This window comes from Rhipicephalus microplus, unplaced genomic scaffold (assembly GCF_043290135.1).
Source record: "Rhipicephalus microplus isolate Deutch F79 unplaced genomic scaffold, USDA_Rmic scaffold_34, whole genome shotgun sequence".
Classification (NCBI taxonomy): domain Eukaryota; kingdom Metazoa; phylum Arthropoda; class Arachnida; order Ixodida; family Ixodidae; genus Rhipicephalus; species Rhipicephalus microplus.
Genome location: NW_027464607.1, coordinates 620,488 through 641,934, shown reverse-complemented (window position 1 = coordinate 641,934; position 21,447 = coordinate 620,488). Strand labels below are relative to the sequence as shown.

At 43.3% G+C, this 21,447-nt stretch overlaps 1 protein-coding gene across 12 annotated transcripts in view; it reads right to left on the bottom strand.

Annotated features, from left to right (window-relative positions):
• LOC119162985 (tRNA (34-2'-O)-methyltransferase regulator WDR6) overlaps window positions 1–21,447 on the bottom strand; it is a 996,048-nt gene that overhangs the window by 633,078 nt on the left and 341,523 nt on the right. For all 12 annotated transcript variants that reach the window (XM_075884507.1, XM_075884515.1, XM_075884512.1 and 9 more), the window contains one exon: window positions 7,901–8,061. In XM_075884507.1, coding sequence (XP_075740622.1) covers window positions 7,901–8,061 — 161 coding nt within the window. The remainder of the gene's footprint in view (window positions 1–7,900; window positions 8,062–21,447) is intronic.

Genomic DNA, 21,447 nt, shown 5'->3' with positions numbered 1-21,447 from the left:
ACTTGCAGTTCACACCTTGCTCTTCATTATAGTGTGAGCGAATCGTTATGTTAGCACTTGTAATGATTTGAGAGGCCTAAAATGCTTCAATTTAGGCCTTAAATACACATATTTATATTTCAAATGATCAATATATCGAACTATTTCACAATTCCCTTCCAGTTCGACATATCCGGAACCGACTGTATACACAGAAAACCATGCACCACACAAGTTTACACCGATCGATGAAACAGGTTTCTTGAAAAGAAAATGTAATAGATTGGTGGCCAACGCAATTGCCAAAACACTTTGCCATGTGGTATGCCTCAGCTATCTCACATGTACAATGATTATGACGGCGATTGATGATCGAGATCTGTGCAAAAGAAGGCATACAACAGCCATCACAGCAATCGCTGGCACACTGAGACAAAACCTCATCCTTCCAAGAATCGTCATGCTCTGGCAGCCTGATATTGATCCATCTGGCAGTCTGTTCGATGTAGACACTGCAGCATGTGCAAGGTATTTCATATACTACCCCAATAGAACATGCAGTGTACTTCTTAACGTCCTTGATTCAGCAAGCATTATCAACCACCCTGGCACTTCTTTCAACCTTGCCACACAGGCTGCCCAATTTATTTCCACCCAAAAAAAACGTAAACCCTGTATTGCCCCCAAATTTCTTTTAATGTATGTGAAGTGAAATGTGTTGCATGTTCTTGCGTAATGAACGCACTTTTTTTGTAGAGAAATTGGAGCAAAGTGGGGGTGCGTTTATTATGCGGGAAAAATTCTATGAAAAGGACTTGTTTTGGGGCTAGTTGGTGCATACTTGGTGCAGAAGACTGAGGCGCAAAAGACATATCGTGAAGCAGGAAGAGCAGGAGAGAAGATAGAACAGCGCCGTTCTGTCTTCTCTCCTGCTTCTCTCCTCCTTCTGGCGCTGTTCTGTCTTCTCTCCTGCTCTTCCTGCTTCACGATATGTCTTTTGCGCCTCAGTCTTCTGCACCAAGTCTATGAAAACTTTTTCTGTATCAGTAAAAAATATTGTAATGCAAAGAATCTTCTTTGTTGCACTTCACTCCTCTTCGCTGGTTGGAGGTGCTATCTTTTGCAAGCTGTTGCCACGCTGCCTGTGCACGCCACAAAAGCGTTTCGCGGCTATGTTTTCTCGCAATGGTTTAACTGCAACAGTAGTATCTGCTGTGATCTCGAGGGGCGCCCAAAAGTGTGCGCTTCGATGCCACGATGCACTTGGCCAGCTTCGTGGCAAACACAACGGCCACGACGACGTCACTTGCACTGTAGTAGCAAACAACCAACATTGCAGCAAGTTACCATTGAAGCATCAAAACAAACCGTGGATAACAAGTTTAGTGACCGAAGCCAACCGATAGCAAGATTAACTGAAGCAAGAATTGAGGACCATGTTGCGGAAATAGTCACGATCTGATCTGGCCGACAAGCGATTTCTTTCTGGTTTTCCAGAAACCTATGAAGTGATGCCGACAAATAGCCCTTGGCGACAGCCATAGCGGCAACGAATCCTGTAGTCGTCGCTCAAAAATTGCATGCATGTGGTTGGGTCTTAAAGTTTCATATTTGCAGGAAGCGACCGTTGGTTGACGTGGGAAGTTGCGTGACCTTCGCTCGATGTGTGCTTGTCAGCTGCGATGTCTCTACACTCGCACCGTTTGTGCACCCCGAAGTGGTGCATAGATATTTAAAGAAGACTGGGTACGTGCCACACACAAATAGAAAAACTATACGGTACGTGGCAGCTGGCGAAGAGAAGGGGGAAGGAGCGAGCTGAAGTGGTCGAGCGAGGTTGGCATAATAATTAAAAAAACGGAAGACATCGAACGGGCAAGAAGGCATTAAGTGTCAGTTAATGGGACTGCAGCGGACGAATGTAGAGGTGTGTTTATTACGCGGGGAAAAGAAAAATAGAAATTTCGACGACTGAAGCTGGGAATGCGTCTATTATGCGAGTGCATTTATTACACGAGTAAATACAGTATATAGAAAATCACTGCAAAACGCTTTCACAACACATTGTCAAGTTCCTGGCTGGTTGGCAGACTGCACATTAGACTTTGTTCTCATTAGCAAATGCCCCAGTGCAGAAATCAGAAGGGCAGTGAGAAAACCCGCAGTTTTAAGGCGATCACACTGATTACGAAAGCTTTCCTCTGTGACATGAACCCAAGAATTTGAGACAACTGAGTACAGACATGATGTGACAATACCATTTTTAACCAGTTTTGAAAGGGCAGGTTTAAAGTTAAGGAGGAGATTTACGGATCTTGGAGCATAAATCCAACAGACATGTGCATCTTGATATCGCAAAGTTAGGTCAAAGAACTGAAGCTCATTTTTTTCATTGAAAACTTCGCACATGAACCGAAGACCATGCCCCTTTCCCTAAATGCTTTGATAATGTTCAGCTGACCATGTATGCCACTATCCCTATAAAAAAAACAACTAAGTAATCATTTACATACCTAAATATATGCATGCCCCAACCCTGAAAACCTCGTTCCAGATCGTGGTCGATCCTATTTATCGTTGGGTAGCGCACAAACTGAAAACTCAAAAGAGGGGAACAGGAAAAGCACTGGTCCAACTACTGAAAATTTATTGGAAAGAATGCATATACTATATACTGAAACCATGCACAGAAACCACACAAGATTACAGCCAATTGATGAAACACATTTCTTGTTCTGATAATGTAACAGATGACTGGCTAATACAATTGCCAAAACACTTTGTTATGTGGCATGCCTCAGCTATCTCGCGTGTACATTGATTATGATGACGATCAGTGATCGAGGTCTGTGCAAAAAAAGGCATGCAACCGCAATCATCGCAATGGCTGGAGAAGTGAGACGGAACCCCACCCTTCAAAGAATTCCAATTCGTTTGCCTTTCAGTTCTACTACACTTTTCTAAATGTTTTGATAAGTTTAGTAAAAAAACTCTAAGCCATTAAAATTTTTTTAAATTATTCTAATACATGTTTGATGGTATGTATTGTCGTGACGGTGAAAACCTGTCAATTGTATCAAATTACAAATACTTAGGTGTTTTGTATAAGAATGATTCATGAAATGACAACATTAACTATGTATCAGCCAAGGCTGGCCGTGTTCTCAACTTCTTAAAAGTGAAACTTCAAGAAAGCTTCTCCTAGGTTGAAAGAAACTCTTTACTTATTCAAACGTGCGCACTATTTTAGAATACGGATGCTCCGCATGGGACCCAGGCACAAAGACTTGCATTACCGAATTGGAACGCACTCAGAAGCATGTAGTACAGTTTGTCTCCTCGAACCATCACTTTTCAATAAGCTCCTCTGTCATAAAGGGTCAATTTTGGATGGCCGACTTTTCAAGATGGACGAAAATACATAGGCCTAAAGCTCTTTCACAGAATTTTTATTGGAGCAACAGGCATTAGGAAGGAAACATATATTCTCGATCCTACATACTGGTGAGCCCGTTGTGATCATTCTCTGAAGGTGAAAAAATATAGTTGTCGCATTAGCATATATAAGCACTCCTTTTTTCCAAGAAGATGCCATTTTTGGAATAGTCTACCAGAGGAAGTTATCTTGTCGCCAATCAGGTAATTTGATAGTGTCGTTGCTGAAATTTTGCTCCACTAGGTATCGCGTCACCTTTGTACGGCATTCTATCCAAATGTTTTTTTTTTAATCCTTACTTTTTTGTAGTTTGGTAATAATGTACTGTTCTAAGTTTGACGCGATATATTTTTCGAGTGATTTGTTCGGAACGTACATGTGTCTCGTCATCAGTAATTTTAACACATTGCTGATCTTGTTATGTTAATTCTTGCAGTTGATTGATATGTGGGGTTTAAATTCTCAAAACCACCATATGATTATGAGAGACGCCGTAGTGGAGGGCTCCGGAAATTTTGACCACCTGGGGTACTTTAACATGCACCCACATCTGAACACACAGGCCAACAACATTTCCGCCTCCATCGGAAATGCAGCCGCCGCAGCCAGGATTCGATCCCACGACCTGCGGGTCAGCAGCCGAGTACCTTAGCCATTAGACCACCGCGGCAGGGCAACTCTTGAAGTTGTACACCACTTGTAATGTATTATTTTTTTCCCCCTACAATAATGCCCCTTGGCGCTGTAGGTATCTGAATAAATAAATAAAATTCTTGAGTGAACATTGAAGAAAAAGTTTTTGCTTGTAAAAACGTATAAATTCATTATTTTGGTAAATGAGCCTACACTGTCCCTTTAGAGCAAAACAATAATTGTAAGCATGAGCATTCCTTAGTGAAAAAATTTGATATTTTATGACTCAAAATTTAAGGTTTTTTTCTTCACGAAAAGCTTTTGTAAAACGCAAAGTTCTTGCCACTATACCCCTATTTTGCTTAAGAAAATGTGCATATTAGTAAGAAACGGGTAAAAAACAATTTTACTTGATAGCTTCGGTGATTACAGAAAAAAATGCTCTTTTTCTTGCAAAAAGTAGTGCTTTGGAAAAAAACACCATTTAAAGTTTGATTGCCGCCAAGTCAGAATAACATGCTCCTGCTCCTACTCTTCATCATTATGAATAACATTCACCACGAAATGTCTATCATGCGATACTCAAGTTAGTTTGCAGCTGTGTAATGAAACACTTAATCTCGCGGAGCACTTCCAAACTTGGCAGCACTCGCACTCACTAACGACGTCTCAATGTGTTGACTGTGCACTTGAAGGTAATGCTTCCCCAAAATTTTGACTTCATCCCCAATTTCGCTGAACATCAAGGCATTCATGCATCCTCAGTACATCTGTGAAACAAACCACAGCTGTGAGTTGCCCAAAATGGCAAGAATTGCAGAATGCACGGGCACAATGTGCGTATGCTAACAGCGGAAACGAGGATGTAAGAAAACATTTGCATTAAAACTTCAGCAACTATCACGACCCTATTGGGCCCAGAACTGAACTATTTTTATAGTTGATTAAGCTAGATATACTATGATTCTAAAAGAATATGTACATAAATGTAATTGCATGTTCTTACATTCACGACAAAACAGAGGCTACAACGCGATCGCTGAACTCGTGTCAGCCGATCACGAGGCTCCATTTTTAAACGCTTTCTGTTGCACATAAAAATGTGCCACTTCATGGAAACACTTGTCAAGAATGCTCAAATGTCATGCAATCAAAATTAAAAAATCACATTTGCAGTCGATTTTGCCCTCCATCCCCTTCCCCACCTAAAACGACCCCAACACCGAATTTGGAAAGTTTAGATGCTTGTGTTGTTTGATAGCTCTCCATGCATGGCCACTTCCAACCGATTAGTATTAGTGGCGAGCATTGCCTGTATATTTTAGTCAGGTTTTGAATTAAGGCTGCACGCTATTTTAGCACTCAGGTCCAATCATCATTTTTTTGTGGTTTGACGCAGACAGGGGCCCCTTCGTGAAGTTGCAGAGGACGAGCAAGTATTGTCAATGTCAGAGAACCTTTTTGGGGCACGCACAATATCCCGACTGGAACCCGGCAAGAACTATTGTTCGTCACCCCTATTGCTTTCTTGTCGGGCTACTCTCAAGATAGTTTTGGCTGCTTGCGCCTTGAAGGCTATTCCTTTTTCTGCAGGGGACACGCTTGAGACCCCCACATCATTTCATTATTCTCCGCATGTGAGTCCACCTATTTGAAAACAGCACGTTCAGTGCCACCGAAGCTTGAGTGTACGTAGTCTCAGGCATTACCCCGCTGTGGGACACTAGCTGCCAGCCCGTAATAAATTCACGTGCTACGTCACACCGTACAGGCAGAAAGATTATTCCACAGTTGCCGTCATGACTACTGGCGGCACTGACTTACACTCCCATGTTTAATGTACATACATACCCTATAAAGAGTACGGAGGGTCAGCGGCCGTGGTAGCTCAATCTGTAAAGCATCGAACGCGCTATTCGAAGGTCGCAGGTTCGGTCTCTGCCCACAGCAAGTTATCTTTTCGTCCACTTCTTTTTCTTCACATTTACATTACAATTATTTCTAACAACATCTCTATACTTTTCTTGGCATAATTGTCAGTTAGATATCATTACTGTTGTGTCTAACTAGCTTTTATGGCATTCAGGTCGGTGTTTTGAATCGATGCAAGATCGTTCTGAATTAACGATGCTAGTGTTATTTATATAATGCGTTGAAGCAATTAGGATTCAAATTCGGCACAATTAGATACAAAGCTATAAATTACACACAAAATAAGTTTCAAACAATACTTTCACTGTCAGGGGTCCGTCAAAGTGGCTGTTGCAGTGTAAAGTGCATTTGTAGAGGGCATCACTAACCATACAGACATCACTAATAACTTATCTATGTTATCTCTCTAAAATGTTGATATCCTTGCTTTGTATAAAAGTATGCAGAAATAAAGTGACTGCGCATTTGCCGGCCCAGAAACTCAGCTGTACATTACTACATGGTGTCAGAAGTGATCTTGCTTCTATCAGAACAGTGGAAGAAGGGGTGCCAGCAGGTAAGTGCTGTGGATAACAGTCGCCGACACGATGAAAGCACCCATCTGGGCATGGCATAAAGAAGAGTGACAGGAAGACGGATGGTACTTTGCAAATCGCATTGGCAAATAAGCCGGCTTCTGAATTTCCATCAGCAAGTTTCAGACTAAAGTCGCCTTTTGATTTCAGCAATTCAGCACAGTGGAAGCATTGACTCATCCAGTTTGAAGACTACCTTTACGCTCCAGGCTTGTATGCTGCCAACGAAAAAGTGCGTGTCTATCTATTACTGTAACCATGGGTCCACAGGATAGAGGAATTCCGGGCTTGCTGCAAGATTCAGAGGCTGATATGGCTGATTTCAAGCAAATTACCGGCAAGTTGAACCGTCACTTCATACATCTGGTGAACAAGCTGTACAAAAAGGCTAAATCTTACTTTCATGTATGGAAACCCGGCGAGTCGGTTTTGTTGAGGAGCGGCTAGTATGTGGCCATTTTGTCATGCGCTTGCTCGACAGCAACCTCTCTGACAAACTGCACAGAATTTCAAAGCTCCATCTCGAAGAAGTTTTGATCCAAGCATGTCAATAAGTGGACACCGAGAAGAAGTGTACTGAGCGCGAATTCACCATTGCGAGTGCCGTGTCTTCAGCCATCTCTGTGGACGCAACTTAAGTGAAATAGAATCGTCTGCAACCAAGGTCTTCCCTAAAAGATAAAACGTCTTCTTCAGTCTCAAAAGGCGACCGTTACTTTTGCGGTTGAGATTGTTACTCGAAACGAATGTCCGGCCCGAACAGCTCTCTACAACTGCCAAGGGAAGAGTCACTTTGCATCAGTGCGCCATTACTTGATGTCAGCTATAGGACTAGGCATGGTTGGATCAGTCGACCTACCTCAGGCCAAGTGCGCTGATGTTGAAGTGAAATAGTCACTGCTGAAGTTCAATGGTGATAGCGGCGCTGATGTGTCTGTCATACCAAGCACATTTTCTGCAATAGTGACACGACCTAACTTTCAAGAAGCCAAGCTCAACAACCTCGAAGGGAAGCTGATAGTCTTTTTGGGTACTATCTGGGCTACCTTGAACTGAAGAGGCAAGACAATGGAGCAGAAAAGTGGATTAAAGATACTGGAAAAACACATTGAACCAAACCAGAGTTTCAATTACTGATCCACAGGTGTGACACCCCCAAATGCAATGGAGCCAGAACCAAAAAACGATGAGTAGTGCTATAGTTAGGATCAATAGAGCTCTTTGATGTGCGCCTAAATATAGGTGCTTTTTACTCCCACCGAAACGCCGTAACTTTTGCAAGGAGTCAAATCATGACACTACCTAAAGTAAAGGCAGATGTTATGATACAAATGTCATTGCATACCACACCGGATGATGGCCACGTGCCCTTTGATTCCTCCAAGGGCAAAATAACTGCGGCTCGGAGAGACAGCCAACACATTGTACGATGCAAGGTAGTCCCGCCGAAACAGCTCTTCCCGCTTGCCACCTGCAGGTCCACCCAAGGACCATCGAAGTAGCCTCCTGCACATGACAATGAAGCCAAAGTCACTGAGGAAAGCAAAGTTCGACTTACATCAAAAACCAATTAAACAACCATGGTCCTATATTTAGTTATTTTCGGTATTGGTACAAGATGACTCGTGGGGGAGTAAGCTATTGCTGCTCATTCAAAGGGCAGCATGCCTGGAACGGCCTTTCTTTCACAGGCGTTATATATATATATATATATATATAAATGAGCTGTCGAGCACACTTTTGTCCTCATGTTTCTTCATGACATCTTGACCTAAGCCACTCGCTGAGTAACATCTAGGATGCAAAACAGACGAGCGCTATGAAACGAAGACATAGACAAGAGGCAAACAGGATATGCACTCAACATAAATTGAGGTTTCTAGAGCAGACATCAAAACATTTTTACAACAGCGACTAGCTAGGGCAATAATATTCGTCAGCCTTCCACCTGATAGCAGAAGTGCCAAGATCTCATTAGAAACACAACATCAAGGCTGCATGCCAAGTCACTTTCGTAGCTCAAAAAAGCAATAGATAAAGTACAGATTACAGCACCACAAGGCACTTTCATTAAAAACATACCGAGAAAGATGATTGCACAATAACTAAAGCTTTAACATCAAAAACACATAAAGAAGCAGGGGCCATCAAAATTTTTTATTTATTTTATTTATTTATTTATTTATTTATTTATTTATTTATTCAATACTGCCAGCCACCCTTTGGCAGCCAGGGCAGGAGTGGTACAGTGCAGAGTTTGAACACAAAGTTTACACGCGACCAGTAACACGGTCCGCGGTACACAGGGAAGCAATAATGCAGTAAGCTTACAGATTGTCACGACACACAAGCGCACGCAATCAGTAATACGGCCCACGATTCGCAAAGCAGCAGTAATTCTCGTTACAAATAGCTACATGAATATACAATAAAACCGGCAATGCTAGTCTAATGCAAAACACACAAAGTACACTACGCGCATTGACCAGGAAGCGTGAAAAAAAAAATTAATCGGATGTTGCCATGTAAAGATAAAAAATATTGCACAAACAAACAAAAAAAAGACAAGCAGTGTGCGTTGTGGCATGATAGCAAGATAACACGTGAAATACGTTAGTTCAATAGAACAGGGGAACAAGACCAGCACTTCCAATCATACACAATTTTGAATAGCCGTTGAAAAAGCATTTTGATTAGTTAAGTTAGTAACGTCGCGTGGCAAAGTGTTCCATTCTGCTATCGTTCTCGGGAAAAAGGATAGACGGTGAGCGTTTGTTCTCGTGAAAGGCATTAGGATTGTTTTGTTGTGCTTGTTCCGGGTGGAGCCTGACATGTCGAATTCGAGACAAGTATTGAAGTCAAGCTTTGAATAACCATTGACTATGCTGTGTAATATTTTAAGTCGATGTAATTTACGGCGGGACTCTAGTGTTGGTAGGTCAGAACGCCTGCGCAGTTCTGTCACGGATACTCGCCTGCTGTATGCATTGTGAATAAATCGCAGCGCTTTCTTTTGTACTCGTTCGAGCATCGCTGAATCCGTCTTTGTGTGTGGGTCCCAAACAACGTCTGCATATTCGAGCAAGGGGCGGACCAGCGTGGTGTACGCAACGGTCTTCGTTCTGCTTGTACAGTGCTGAAGTCGGTGTCTTAGAAGCCAAAGTCTGCGCAGTGCTGATGATGTAATATTTTGTATGTGTTTGTTCCAGGTGAGGTTTGATGTCATGGTTACACCCAAATATTTGAACTCGTTAACAACCTCTAATTCAACATTGTTAATTTGATAAGCATATTGAAATGGAAACTTTTTGCACGTTATTGTCATTTGGCGGCACTTTGTTGTGTTGAGGCTCATGTTCCAATCGGCACACCAATTACTAACAGCTGTTAAGTATAGGAGATAAACAACGCAGTCATCGGCAAAGAAACGGAAACGCACCGGACAGTCGAACTGTAACTCGTTTAAATAGATAATGAAAAGCAACGGACCTAAGACGGAGCCCTGTGGGACTCCAGAAACCAACTGATGACAAGTGAGAGGCAGAGTCACCTATCTGAACGTACTGATACCGGCTTGATAAGTAGGAGTCCAACCACTGAGTTATTTTCTCATTTTTGACCAAGTTTCGAATTTTTAACATCAGGTTGCTATGGGGTACTCGATCGAAAGCTTTTTCGAAATCCAAGAATATAGCGTCAATTTGCCCCCCCTTATCTAAAACTTTTGAGATGTTGTTAGTCGTGTCTATTAGTTGTGTAACCGTGGAAAATCCACGCCGAAAACCATGTTGATTGCTCGTAAAAAACATGTTGCTCTCAAGATACGTTACTAGGTGTTTAAATATAAAGTGCTCCAAAACTTTACTGGCTGTACACAAAAGGGATATGGGGCGGTAGTTTTTTACAGAAAGTTCATCGCCGGATTTATGCACAGGAGTAACTTTTGCAGTTTTCCAATCGTCTGGAACCACACCGCTTAGTAGACTTTCGTTAAATATAATGTAAAGGTATTTTGAGCACCACTCCGCATACCGGTAAAGGAATGCATTTGGTATTCTGTCGGGACCTGCGGACTTTTTAGGGTCAAGGTTGAGCAAAGCCGAAAATATTCCCGGCTCGGTAATAGTTATATCGGGAATGTCAAAGCCAGGAAAATTGAAATTAGTGCAGCACTGGGTTGCACGTACAAATACAAACGAGAAAAAAGCATTAAAAGCCCTTGCTATCGAGCAGGCATCGGACACTTCCCTGTCGTTTATTTTAATTTTGCCGACTGGGTCTTTCTTTTGGGTGATGTGAGTACGGAACTTCTTAGGGTTGGTGACAAGAAAGCCGTGCATCTTAACATTAAAAAAGTGATACTTTGATTCTTTGATTTTTTTCCGTAGGTCAGCCCTTAGGGAAGGTAACACGTTAGGCGTTTTGGGCGCTCGGGAGAGACGCTTAACACGACGTTTTAAGTGAATTATGTAACGCGTAATCCACGGGCTTTGGCGGTTAATCTTTCTTTGTTTTTGTGGGACATATTTGTTAATACAAGTATGCACGGCCGTCTTGAAGTGCAACCATAATCCGTTTACGTCGAGATACCCGTTATTGTATTTGCTCTTAAAGGTGTCGAAATCTAGTTCGAGGAAGTCCAAAATACTTTCATTATCAGCACTGTTAAAATCTCTAAATGGCTTGATGATTGCCCGCGAAGTTGAGGGCAACATATGACTTTTAAACTGTACTATTTCGTGATCTGCAAACCCGGGCAGAACATTGACATCAAAACCGAGCCGTTGAACGGATTCAGAAAGAAAGACAAGGTCAAGTAGTGACCTTGAGTTTGTCGAAACACGAGTAGGTTCATGCATAATTTGGCCTAATTTACAAGAAAGAACAACATCAAGCAGTAGTTCGGAATGATCGCAGGTAGGAACGGCACGCATCAAATCCCAGTCAATTCGGGGCAGATTAAAATCACCGCAGAGTACCATATGCGTGTAGCGCTTGGCATACACGCCTACATAATCTGCAAATGCTTCAAGTACTGTAATGTTGGAATTTGGTGGTCTGTAAAATACACCGATAAAGATGTTGAGTTGCGGATGGTGCAGAACAATGCAAGCCATTTCAATGTTTTTGTGTTGGGGAAGGGGGGTATAGTCCAGGCCTTTTTTTATTATTAGTGCCACACCCCCACCTTTTGAAGCCCGGTCACAGCGATAGATTTCGTGGGAGCTCGGTATCGCTACCGAGTCTGGAATTTCGTCACTTAGCCACGTTTCTGTTACAGCCGTGACGTCGGGATCGTATACGGTGAGAACGCTTTCCAGATCATCAGACTTGTTTAAAATACTTCGTGCATTTATATTCAAAACAGAAAAGGGTTTGCAATTCGGGAGCGAAGGCACATCAGAGTCGCTCTTTCCCTTGCTATCAGCTCGGTCGTGGTTTGGTGGCAATCGTCACTGCGGAGCGAAAGGGACTCTCGCTCCAAGAGTGTCGTCCCACACAAAAAGCTTACCATCGACTTTGATCTTGTCGAACGACTGCGTCACTTTTATCCCCTTCTTTCTTAGTTCAGCAGTGCTATCCCAAAGTTTTTTCCGGACAGCCCGGACGCGAGACGAAAAGTCTTCTGATATGCCATATTCCGTGTCTTTCAAGTTTTTACAGTTTTTTAGTATCCTCGCCTTGTCTCTACCGTTCACCAGCTTGAAAATTACTGGTCTACATTTCTTTTCCTTTTTTCTACCTATCCTGTGAATACATTCTATTCCGACGTTCTTCACATTTAGTATTTCACCAAGAATGTTGCTCGATACTATCTGCTCTAGCAACTCCACCTTTTCATCCTTCATCTCTTTGATACCGTACACTATCAAATTACCCCTCCGACTGCGGTTTTCCAAGTCGTCGATTTTATAAACGAGGCTGTCCACTTGTTGTTGTAGTTTGTCTACTTTAGTGGTGTAACTTGTTACGGTGCCAGATAGTTCATCTAGCTTTCTCTCAATTGCTGAGAGCTTATCACAAGTTTCACTCAAGCGTTGTGTGGCGGTACCTGAACTTTCTTTGAGTAGACGAATTTCATCTAAAATCTTCTGAAACATAGCTTCTGTGGGGCCAGGGTTCGACTCAACGTCCCCACAATGAGGTAGCAGGTCTACAAAACAGTCATACACTGCAGAAAGAACAAGTAGTAGCGGCCGTGGGCACAGCAGAAGCACTAGGCATACATCATCACCACGATATTCAAGCTCCGGACGGTAGTCTCTCACCTGAATAACAAGCAAGAAGGGGTTCCTGAGAATCATGCTCTCGGCGCCTCTGTCGTGCCCACTGGTCGGTGCCGACCGAGCGCTTCTTCTTATATCCGTTGGTGTCGATGACGTGGCTGATGGTGGTACTCGATGCGCCGCCAGGGACGGAGTAGTAGTGCGCAGGCTTGAAGAATTGGTGTCGATCCCGTACACGGGCGGATACGTGCTCCAGGCAGCATATCTTGCTGGTTGCGTCTCGGTACAAGGGAACGCCGATGCGCAGATGGCACGAACATGAAGCAGCACCTGAATAACAAACAAGAAGGGGTTCCTGAGAATCATGCTCTCGGCGCCTCTGTCGTGCCCACTGGTCGGTGCCGGCCGAGCGCTTCTTCTTATATCCGTTGGTGTCGATGACGTGGCTGATAGTGGTACTCGATGCGCCGCCAGGGACGGAGTAGTAGTGCGCAGGCTTGAAGAATTGGTGTCGATCTCGTACACGGGCGGATACGTGCTCCAGGCAGCATATCTTGCTGCTTGCGTCTCGGTACAAGGGAACGCCGATGCGTAGATGGCACGAACATGAAGCAGCACCTGAATAACAAACAAGAAGGGGTTCCTGAGAATCATGCTCTCGGCGCCTCTGTCGTGCCCACTGGTCGGTGCCGGCCGAGCGCTTCTTCTTATATCCGTTGGTGTCGATGACGTGGCTGATAGTGGTACTCGATGCGCCGCCAGGGACGGAGTAGTAGTGCGCAGGCTTGAAGAATTGGTGTCGATCTCGTACACGGGCGGATACGTGCTCCAGGCAGCATATCTTGCTGGTTGCGTCTCGGTACAAGGAAACACCGATGCGCAGATGGCACGAACATGAAGCAGCACCTGAATAACAAGCAAGAAGGGGTTCCTGAGAATCATGCTCTCGGCGCCTCTGTCGTGCCCACATTGCCCAAATTGAACTAGCCTTCTTTGAAATCAGCCTACCTATAAGAAATCCTCACCTGCGGGTGAGGACCAGGTAACATCAGATCTGCTGAAAGATGGAGGACAGATTGTGTTAGAAAAACTAGCCACCCTATTTACAAGGTGCCTCCTGAAGGGAAGAGTACCAGAGTTTCGGAAGAATACTAACATCATCTTAATACATAAATAAGGAGATGACAAGGACTTGAATAATTACAAGCCGATCAGCTTGCTCTCCCGTAGTATACAAGCAATCTACAAAGGTAATTGCTAACAGAGTTAAGAAAACAGTAGAATTCAATCAACCAAAGGATCAAGCAGGATTTTGAATGGGCTACTCAACAATCGACCACATTCATACTATAGATCAGGTAATAGAGGAATGCTCAGAATACAGCCAACCACTATAATAGCCTTCATTGACTACGAGAAGGCGTTTGATTCAGCCAAAATATCAGCAGTCATGCAGACACTGTGGAATCAGGGCGTCGATGAAGTATACATGAACATCCTGGAAGAAATCTACAGGGTATCAACTGCCAACATAGTGCTTCATAAAGAAAGCAACAGAATACCAATCAAGAAGGGCATAAGGCAGGGGGATACAATCTCCCCCAATGCTATTTACCGCGTGCTTACAGGAGGTTTTCAGAGGCCTAGAATAGGAACAGTTAGGGATAAGAGTTAATGGAGAGTACCTTAGTAACCTGCGCTTCGCCGATGACATTGCATTGCTAGTAACTCAGGGGACGAACTGCAACTCATGATTACGGAGTTAGACAAGAAGAGCAGAAAGATGGAACTTAAAATTATTCTGCAGAAAACGAAAGTAATGTACAACAACCTCGGAAGAGAGCAGCGCTTCGAGATAGATAATAGTGTACTTCAAGTTGCAAAAGACTATGTCTACTTAGGGCAGGTAGTAACCGCGGAGCCGAACCACGAGATTGAAGTAACTAGAAGAATAAGAATGGGGTGGAGCACATTTGGCAAGCACTCTCAAATCATGACAGGTAGATTGCCACTATCCCTCAAGAGAAAGGTTTGTACTAACAGCTGTATCTTGTCGATATTTAGTTACGGAGCAGGAACCTGGAAACTTACAAAGAGGGTTCACCTTAAATTGAGGATGACGCAGCGAGCAATGAACAGGAAAATGGTAGGTGTAACCTTAAGAGACAAGAAGAGAGCAGAGTGGATTAGGGAACAAACGGGGGTTAAGGATATCATTGTTGAAATCAAATAGGAAATGGACATGGGCCGGGCATGTAGCGCATGGACAGGATAACTGCTAGTCATTAAGGGTAACTAACTGCGATTCCCAGAGAAGACAAGCGAGTTAGGGGGAGACAGAAGGTTAGGTGGGCAGATGAGATTAAGAAGTTAATGGGTATAAATCGGCAGCAGCAAGCACAAGACCGAGTTAACTAGCAGAACATGAGAGAGGTCTTTGTCCTGCAATGGACGTAGTCAGGCTGATGATGATGATGATCAGCCTGAACTTGGCACCACAAGTGTTGGTGGTGCCAAAGAGGTTTATGAGTGGCTTCTTGTACTCGCTTGCGTGGTGGTCATGGCCACAGTTTCCCGAGGAAGGAACTGGGCAGTTTCCTAAACTTCAACAATACTTTGGTTGGAGTTGTTTCTCAGTTCTCAAGCAGGCAGAGTTATGTCAAATGTTTACCTTCATGCGCCCTGTGCATGAAGGATTAGGCATGAAGGATTGAGACTAGGATTAGACAGAGGCGCCGAATTGCATGGCAGGGTGTTGTGCCAGAAACTCTACGTGAACCAAAGTTTCGGCTAGAACTAAAGCCAGACTGATATTTGCATAATTCATTTAAAGACGCAGAAGAATACAATCACTGGAAAATAATAATTATTGTAGGAGTTTAATGCGCCAAAACCACCATATGATTAAGAGAGGCGCTGTAGTGGAGGGCTCCGGAAATTTTGACCACCTGGGGTTCCTTACCGAGCACCTAAGTCTAAGCACGCAGGCCTCAAGCATTTGCATCTCGATTAAGAGAGGCGCTGTAGTGGAGGGCTCCGGAAATTTTGACCACCTGGGGTTTCTTACCGAGCACCTAAGTCTAAGCACGCAGGCCTCAAGCATTTGCATCTCCATCGAAAATGCGGCCGGGATTCGATTCTGTGACCTTCAGGTCAGCGCAGTAGTGCTTTAAAGGGGTTTTCATCCATACTGAGATAATCCTGTTTTCTAATAGTATTGACAGTCCTGAAAAAGTTAAGGTGGTTCATATTGCCCAGACACTTGCTAATAATTTTAATTAAGCAAAAAATGATGAGTCAAGACAGAAACCGAAACAGGGAGTGGCTCTGTCGTCCATGGTGGGTATCCAATGACGTCACAAGATACTGTCACCGATGTCGTCATGAGATCCGCTACACCCCGCCACGGCTGGCTATTGTGTAAACATAGCTCAGGTGCCTCAATCTTTTGATGCACAAAAAGCAAGTTGGCGATGGAGCTGACAAAATTTAACTGATCTTGAGTTGTCGTCACCTCGCTCAATAATGCGTGCGCTGCATCCGTCTGCTGAGAAAAGCGGGGTTTTTGAAAAAATAGTAGGCCCTGGTGTCATATACACAGGGTGGCCAGCGTTTACAAGTGTGATTCCAAAATCAGCTACAAGTTTTAAAATTTGTTTTCTAAAAAGTAAATGACTTAAGGTTGTATAATTTGGCACTTGTCACCACGGTACCAACACGAACACATGTTCAAAGTTTGATTGAAATCGGTGAATATAGAAAAAACCCCCGGAGATCCCCTTTAACCACTTGACCACCGTGGCAGGTGATCACAGGAGAGGATGCAGGACATGGAGCATGCAGGACATGGAGCATGCAGGACATAGAGCATGCATTATCTGAACACCCATTGGTGTGAACATGTTTGATGTGCACACACTGAGAAGGACATATATGTATATATACACTGTCCTTTTTTATGAAACAGAACACTTAAGTGTGTGGCCTGCGCTTCGAACACTAGAGCGGGTGGCAAGCGATGCGATAGATGCATAAAGCACTGAAAATTCGTGGTGGTGCGGCAGTCGCCTTCACCTGAAGCTCTGGCTAATCCAAGCTGTTGGGCCGGTGAGCAGTGGCCGGCAGCGTCTGTGGTGACTGTGAGAGCACCGAGCTGTGTGCTCGACTTGGCATTGTGTGCTCGATGCGGGGCTGCTAATGCATTGTTTTTACCATTACTTCGTTAGCTACTTTCAACCTTGTTAAAAAAACTAAACAAAATCGAACACAGTCAAGCTAGCCCTGCTGCTATTAGCCATGAACAGGGTGTTAGTGTAGTGTAGATTAGCTGAATTATTCCCGAGATGTGGTAGGTGTGACGTCGTCCATGGCTTTCTACAAGTGCTGCTGCAATATTGCGGGATAGGCTTGAGACGCGAACGATGCGCGACGGCAAAGCCGCTGCCACTGGCGACCGCGTGCGGCTGTAACCATGGCAACATCAAAGGTAACCATGATAACCTTCAGGCAAAGGAAACGGCGGCCCCACCTGGATTTTTAGAAAATACGCCTTAGTGTGGGGTCTCATGTGGACACACTCCTCCATTCTAGTACACTCTACCAAAAGCATACTCGCTTTCTTTAGCTGTCAGTGAATGGTGCTGTTGGCAACTGCCACAAAATAAAACACAGGCCACAGGCTCATGTGTTCCCTTTAAATAAAATGAACAATGTAGGACCATTGTCGTTTTCGTTGTCTGGTGATCAGCTGTCTGCTGTCGAAAGTATTTCTTAATGCTTTCAATTCTATCCGCTCACTGCTCTCAACAACAGACTGCTCGCAACCAGATGGCGTGTCCCTTTGTTTGGCACGTGCTTCGTGTATTTCTGCAAATAAATGTTGTTCGTGGTGCTCTGTCCCATGTTCTCTCTTGTGATTGCATTTTTTTTTGTCATGCTTGAAAATCACGTACGAACTCGCCGAACAAAATGATTTTTTAAGTGATATTTTCATGAGCCTCTGGGAAGGTAGATCACTGGCACAGCTGTGTATTGCACAACATAAAGGTGACTATGAATTTGTATTGAATGTACAGACAGTCTTGAGTTGCTGTCATTGTGATGATAAGCAAACGTTCACACATTTAATCTTGTTTGGTGCTCATTATGCATATTGATTGACAAGTTTCTCCCTGGGAAAGCATAAACCAGACAATAATATGACAAAGAAAAGAAACGACACATAAAATGACTAGACTAGCAACTCTGCTATGTTGTGGCATATCATGATTGAGTCAGCACTGCATCCCTTTCATTGGTGCTGAAGGAATGTGAGTTCCTATCACTCTGGCAGTAGGGATCTCCACATTCAAGTTGGTCGGTTCTGTTTCTCTCTCTTTTGTGTTTTGTGTGAACAGCGCATGAGTTTTGGCTCTCCTGGACGATGGTGTTAGCTAATAAAGCACAGTTTCCATACTCCACGGCAACTTGTCTCATAGTGATAGGGTTGCTAGAATTCTAGCTGCTACTACATTATGGACACCATGTTTACGGTGAAAAATGGGCATGCTGAAAAGAGGTGCTGGCTAAGAAAGGAAAAAAAATTAGGGAAGACATTTTCACTTAGTGAACAATGATTGTATTTCCCCTAAGACTTCCCGCAGGCATTTGTGCCTCAAAAACTAGACTTGTCTTTTTTTTCCCTTTAAACGGGGAAGTTAAGCACTGCCACTTTGCAGTGAAGGATTTAATTTTCACTCGTGCCTTGATTGTAGCCACCAATCAGATAACCTCCTTCTAGTTATTTCTACCCGCTTAAAGTCTATTTTGCCCTCGCTGTACCTAAACCCCAGTGCTTTGAAAGCTCTGCGCCATCATCCTGAACTATAGGGTGAAGCCCTTTACAGAACATTATCACGTGTTCGGCAGTTTCCTTCTCCTCTCCACACGCACTGCATACCGTGTCTACCCCTTCGTATTTGGCCCGATAAGTCCTGGTTCGCAATACTTCCGTCCTAGCCTCAAACGGCAGAGAACTACCCCGAGAATCATCATAGATCCTTTCCATGGCAATATCCTGCTTAAAAGTTCAATAGATCTCCAGTGCTGACTTCTTAATCATGCCTATTCTTGACATGCCGGTCTTCCTTTCCCTCACCTTCTTGTTAACCAAGAGTTCTTTTTGTTTTCGCCCCCTGCTGTTTTCCAAGTATTTACCCTTCAATTTTCTGGTTCGCTACCTCCATTTTATATCGACATTCCTCATGTACAACTAGCTGCAGACCTCATGAATAATAAGGTACGTCATGAATAATAAGGGTGACAGAGGACACAGCTGCCTAAGTCCCTGTTTCACCTCTGTGGGCTTAGATACCTGTTTTTCCCTCTTTATAACTGCCTTGTTATCTTTATAGATATCCTTTAAAAGATTAGTGACTCCATCTTCCACACCTAGTGTGTGCAGTATTCCCCACAAGTCCTCTTGAACCATGCTATCACACGCTCCCTTGATATCCAAAAATGCTAGCCACAGGGGCCTGTGTTCCTTTTCTGCTATTTCGATGCACTGCGTCAGTGAGAACCTATTGTCTTCCAACCTAGTGTGTTTCCGAAACCCATTCTGCAGTTCCCCCTGCGCCTCTTATTAATGCCTGCAGTCTTCCTTTATAATCTGCATCGCCAGCCTGTAGACCACTGATGTCACTGTTATAGGACGGTAGTTGTTTATGTCAGCTTTGTCCCCCTTTCCTTTTTAGATCATGCTCATCCTGCTAAGTTTCCATCCATTGATCAGGAACTTTATAATCGATTATTGCTTTGCTCGCTATCTCTCTCAAAGTCTGCTTAGACTTGGGACCCAAGTCCTTTATCAGCATAATTGGTATGCCGTCAGGACCTGTTGATGTACTACTAGGAACCCTCTTCTCAGCCCTTTCCCACTCTCTTTTTGAAAATGGAGCCACTTCACCACTTGCTCTATCCTTGTCTATTAAGGTGCACAAGGCACTTCCTTGTGGAAATTTTTTTATCATCCTTGTTCTTCTATATTCAATAGCTTCGTCCCCTTCCAGCTTAACACCTTGAGCTGTAGTTATAAACGTCTGTTCTACGCTTGTCTCATTTCTTAGGGAGTTTAGATGGTTCCAAAATTTTGCAGCTGCTTTTCTATCCTTTTTATGTACTTCTGCCAGCCACTGAGCCCCCTTTCTTCTAATCTTTTGATTGATAAGAAGGGGTGCTTCCCTTCTACAGCTTAGAAAGATATCCCATTTTCTTTCAACATCATCTGGTGGTTGACCCCACCGCTTAGCATGTCTGTGTTTCCTAAAGGCTTCCTGACATTTTGCTATGGTACTCTTGACTTCCTCATCCCACCAACTCTTGAGTTTGTGTCTCCTTTTTCCGGGGCGACTTGTCACGAGCCTTAGCAAACTCGAGCTCAGGCAGTCTAATTAGATTCGTGTACGCCCACAGTGTTTTATCACGAAATTTATAAAAAGTGCCATCCTGTGGCGCTATGTGAAACTGCTTAGACTGATGGCAGCAACATAACAGGTTATTATTTTCTCAATTCTTTTCATTAAAATAAACTTCTTTCCCAAAGCACGAGACCTGCCTGTTGTGTTTGTTAGAAGTCGAAGATTTGTCCTGAAACACTCTGCTTAAGTAATTATACATTGTGCCTTTATATGCCTAAACAATAGTTTAAAATGCCCATATATGTGTAAATTACAGTATTTAGGGCTTGTTATAGGTGCCTAAAGCTTTGTTTTTTTGTGCCTAAACTACCGGTCTCTAGTAATATAGGGTCTGGAATACGCAGCGACTGAGATAATACGAACATCATCGACTGCACATGATACATATGTGCGCTTTTCTGCCGCAATCTGATACTAAGTGACGACTGACAGTTTCTTTGAAACTTCAGTCACACTCATTCACTCAATGTGGGTGGTCACACTCATTCACTCAATTGTGTGTGGTCAGTCTTATTAGATTATTAGGACTGAATGTTTAGTGAAAACCATTGCAATTGTTTTTACAAGAAATAATTTTGATTGACAATGATGTTTGACCCTAGAAAGCTGCTTCAAAACACATTTTTTGGTGCTCCTAACCTGCTCAAAAATGGCATTATTACTACTTCCTGAGCTGCTCCAAAACACTAAAGTTCACTTCCACCCCTGAGTATGTGCAAACTTTACAATTGACTGTGCTGTCTCTTTTGCTGTTCACACTTTGAATCATTGTTTCTTAATAATTATACGGTTTGTGCCTTCCTTTTCTTCATGATTGTTTTTGTTTTACATTTACTAGTGTTATCTTTTGCTCGATATGCATCCTTGACATACTCTGTTTGTTCGCACTTTACGTTGTCTAAATCTAAATGCATTTCTAAACAAAGTCTCAATGGAAAAAGATTAGCACTAGTGAACAGTGGCCAGAGCAGCGAAATTGCGACACGCAGCGTTGTTGATCACGAGCACGCCAATAGTGAGATTGCCAAGCAATTTCATTTTACAAAAGGGGGGTTTTACAAAAGAGGGTTACAAAAGAGATGCTGGCCCCATCTGAAAATGCAAATGCAACAGCGTTTATTGCAAAATGCAATAAACGCTAGTGAATTGCTTATCTTCAGCTTACTTGCTTGCTTGCTTGAAAAATTTTTATTGATGCTGCAATTTGA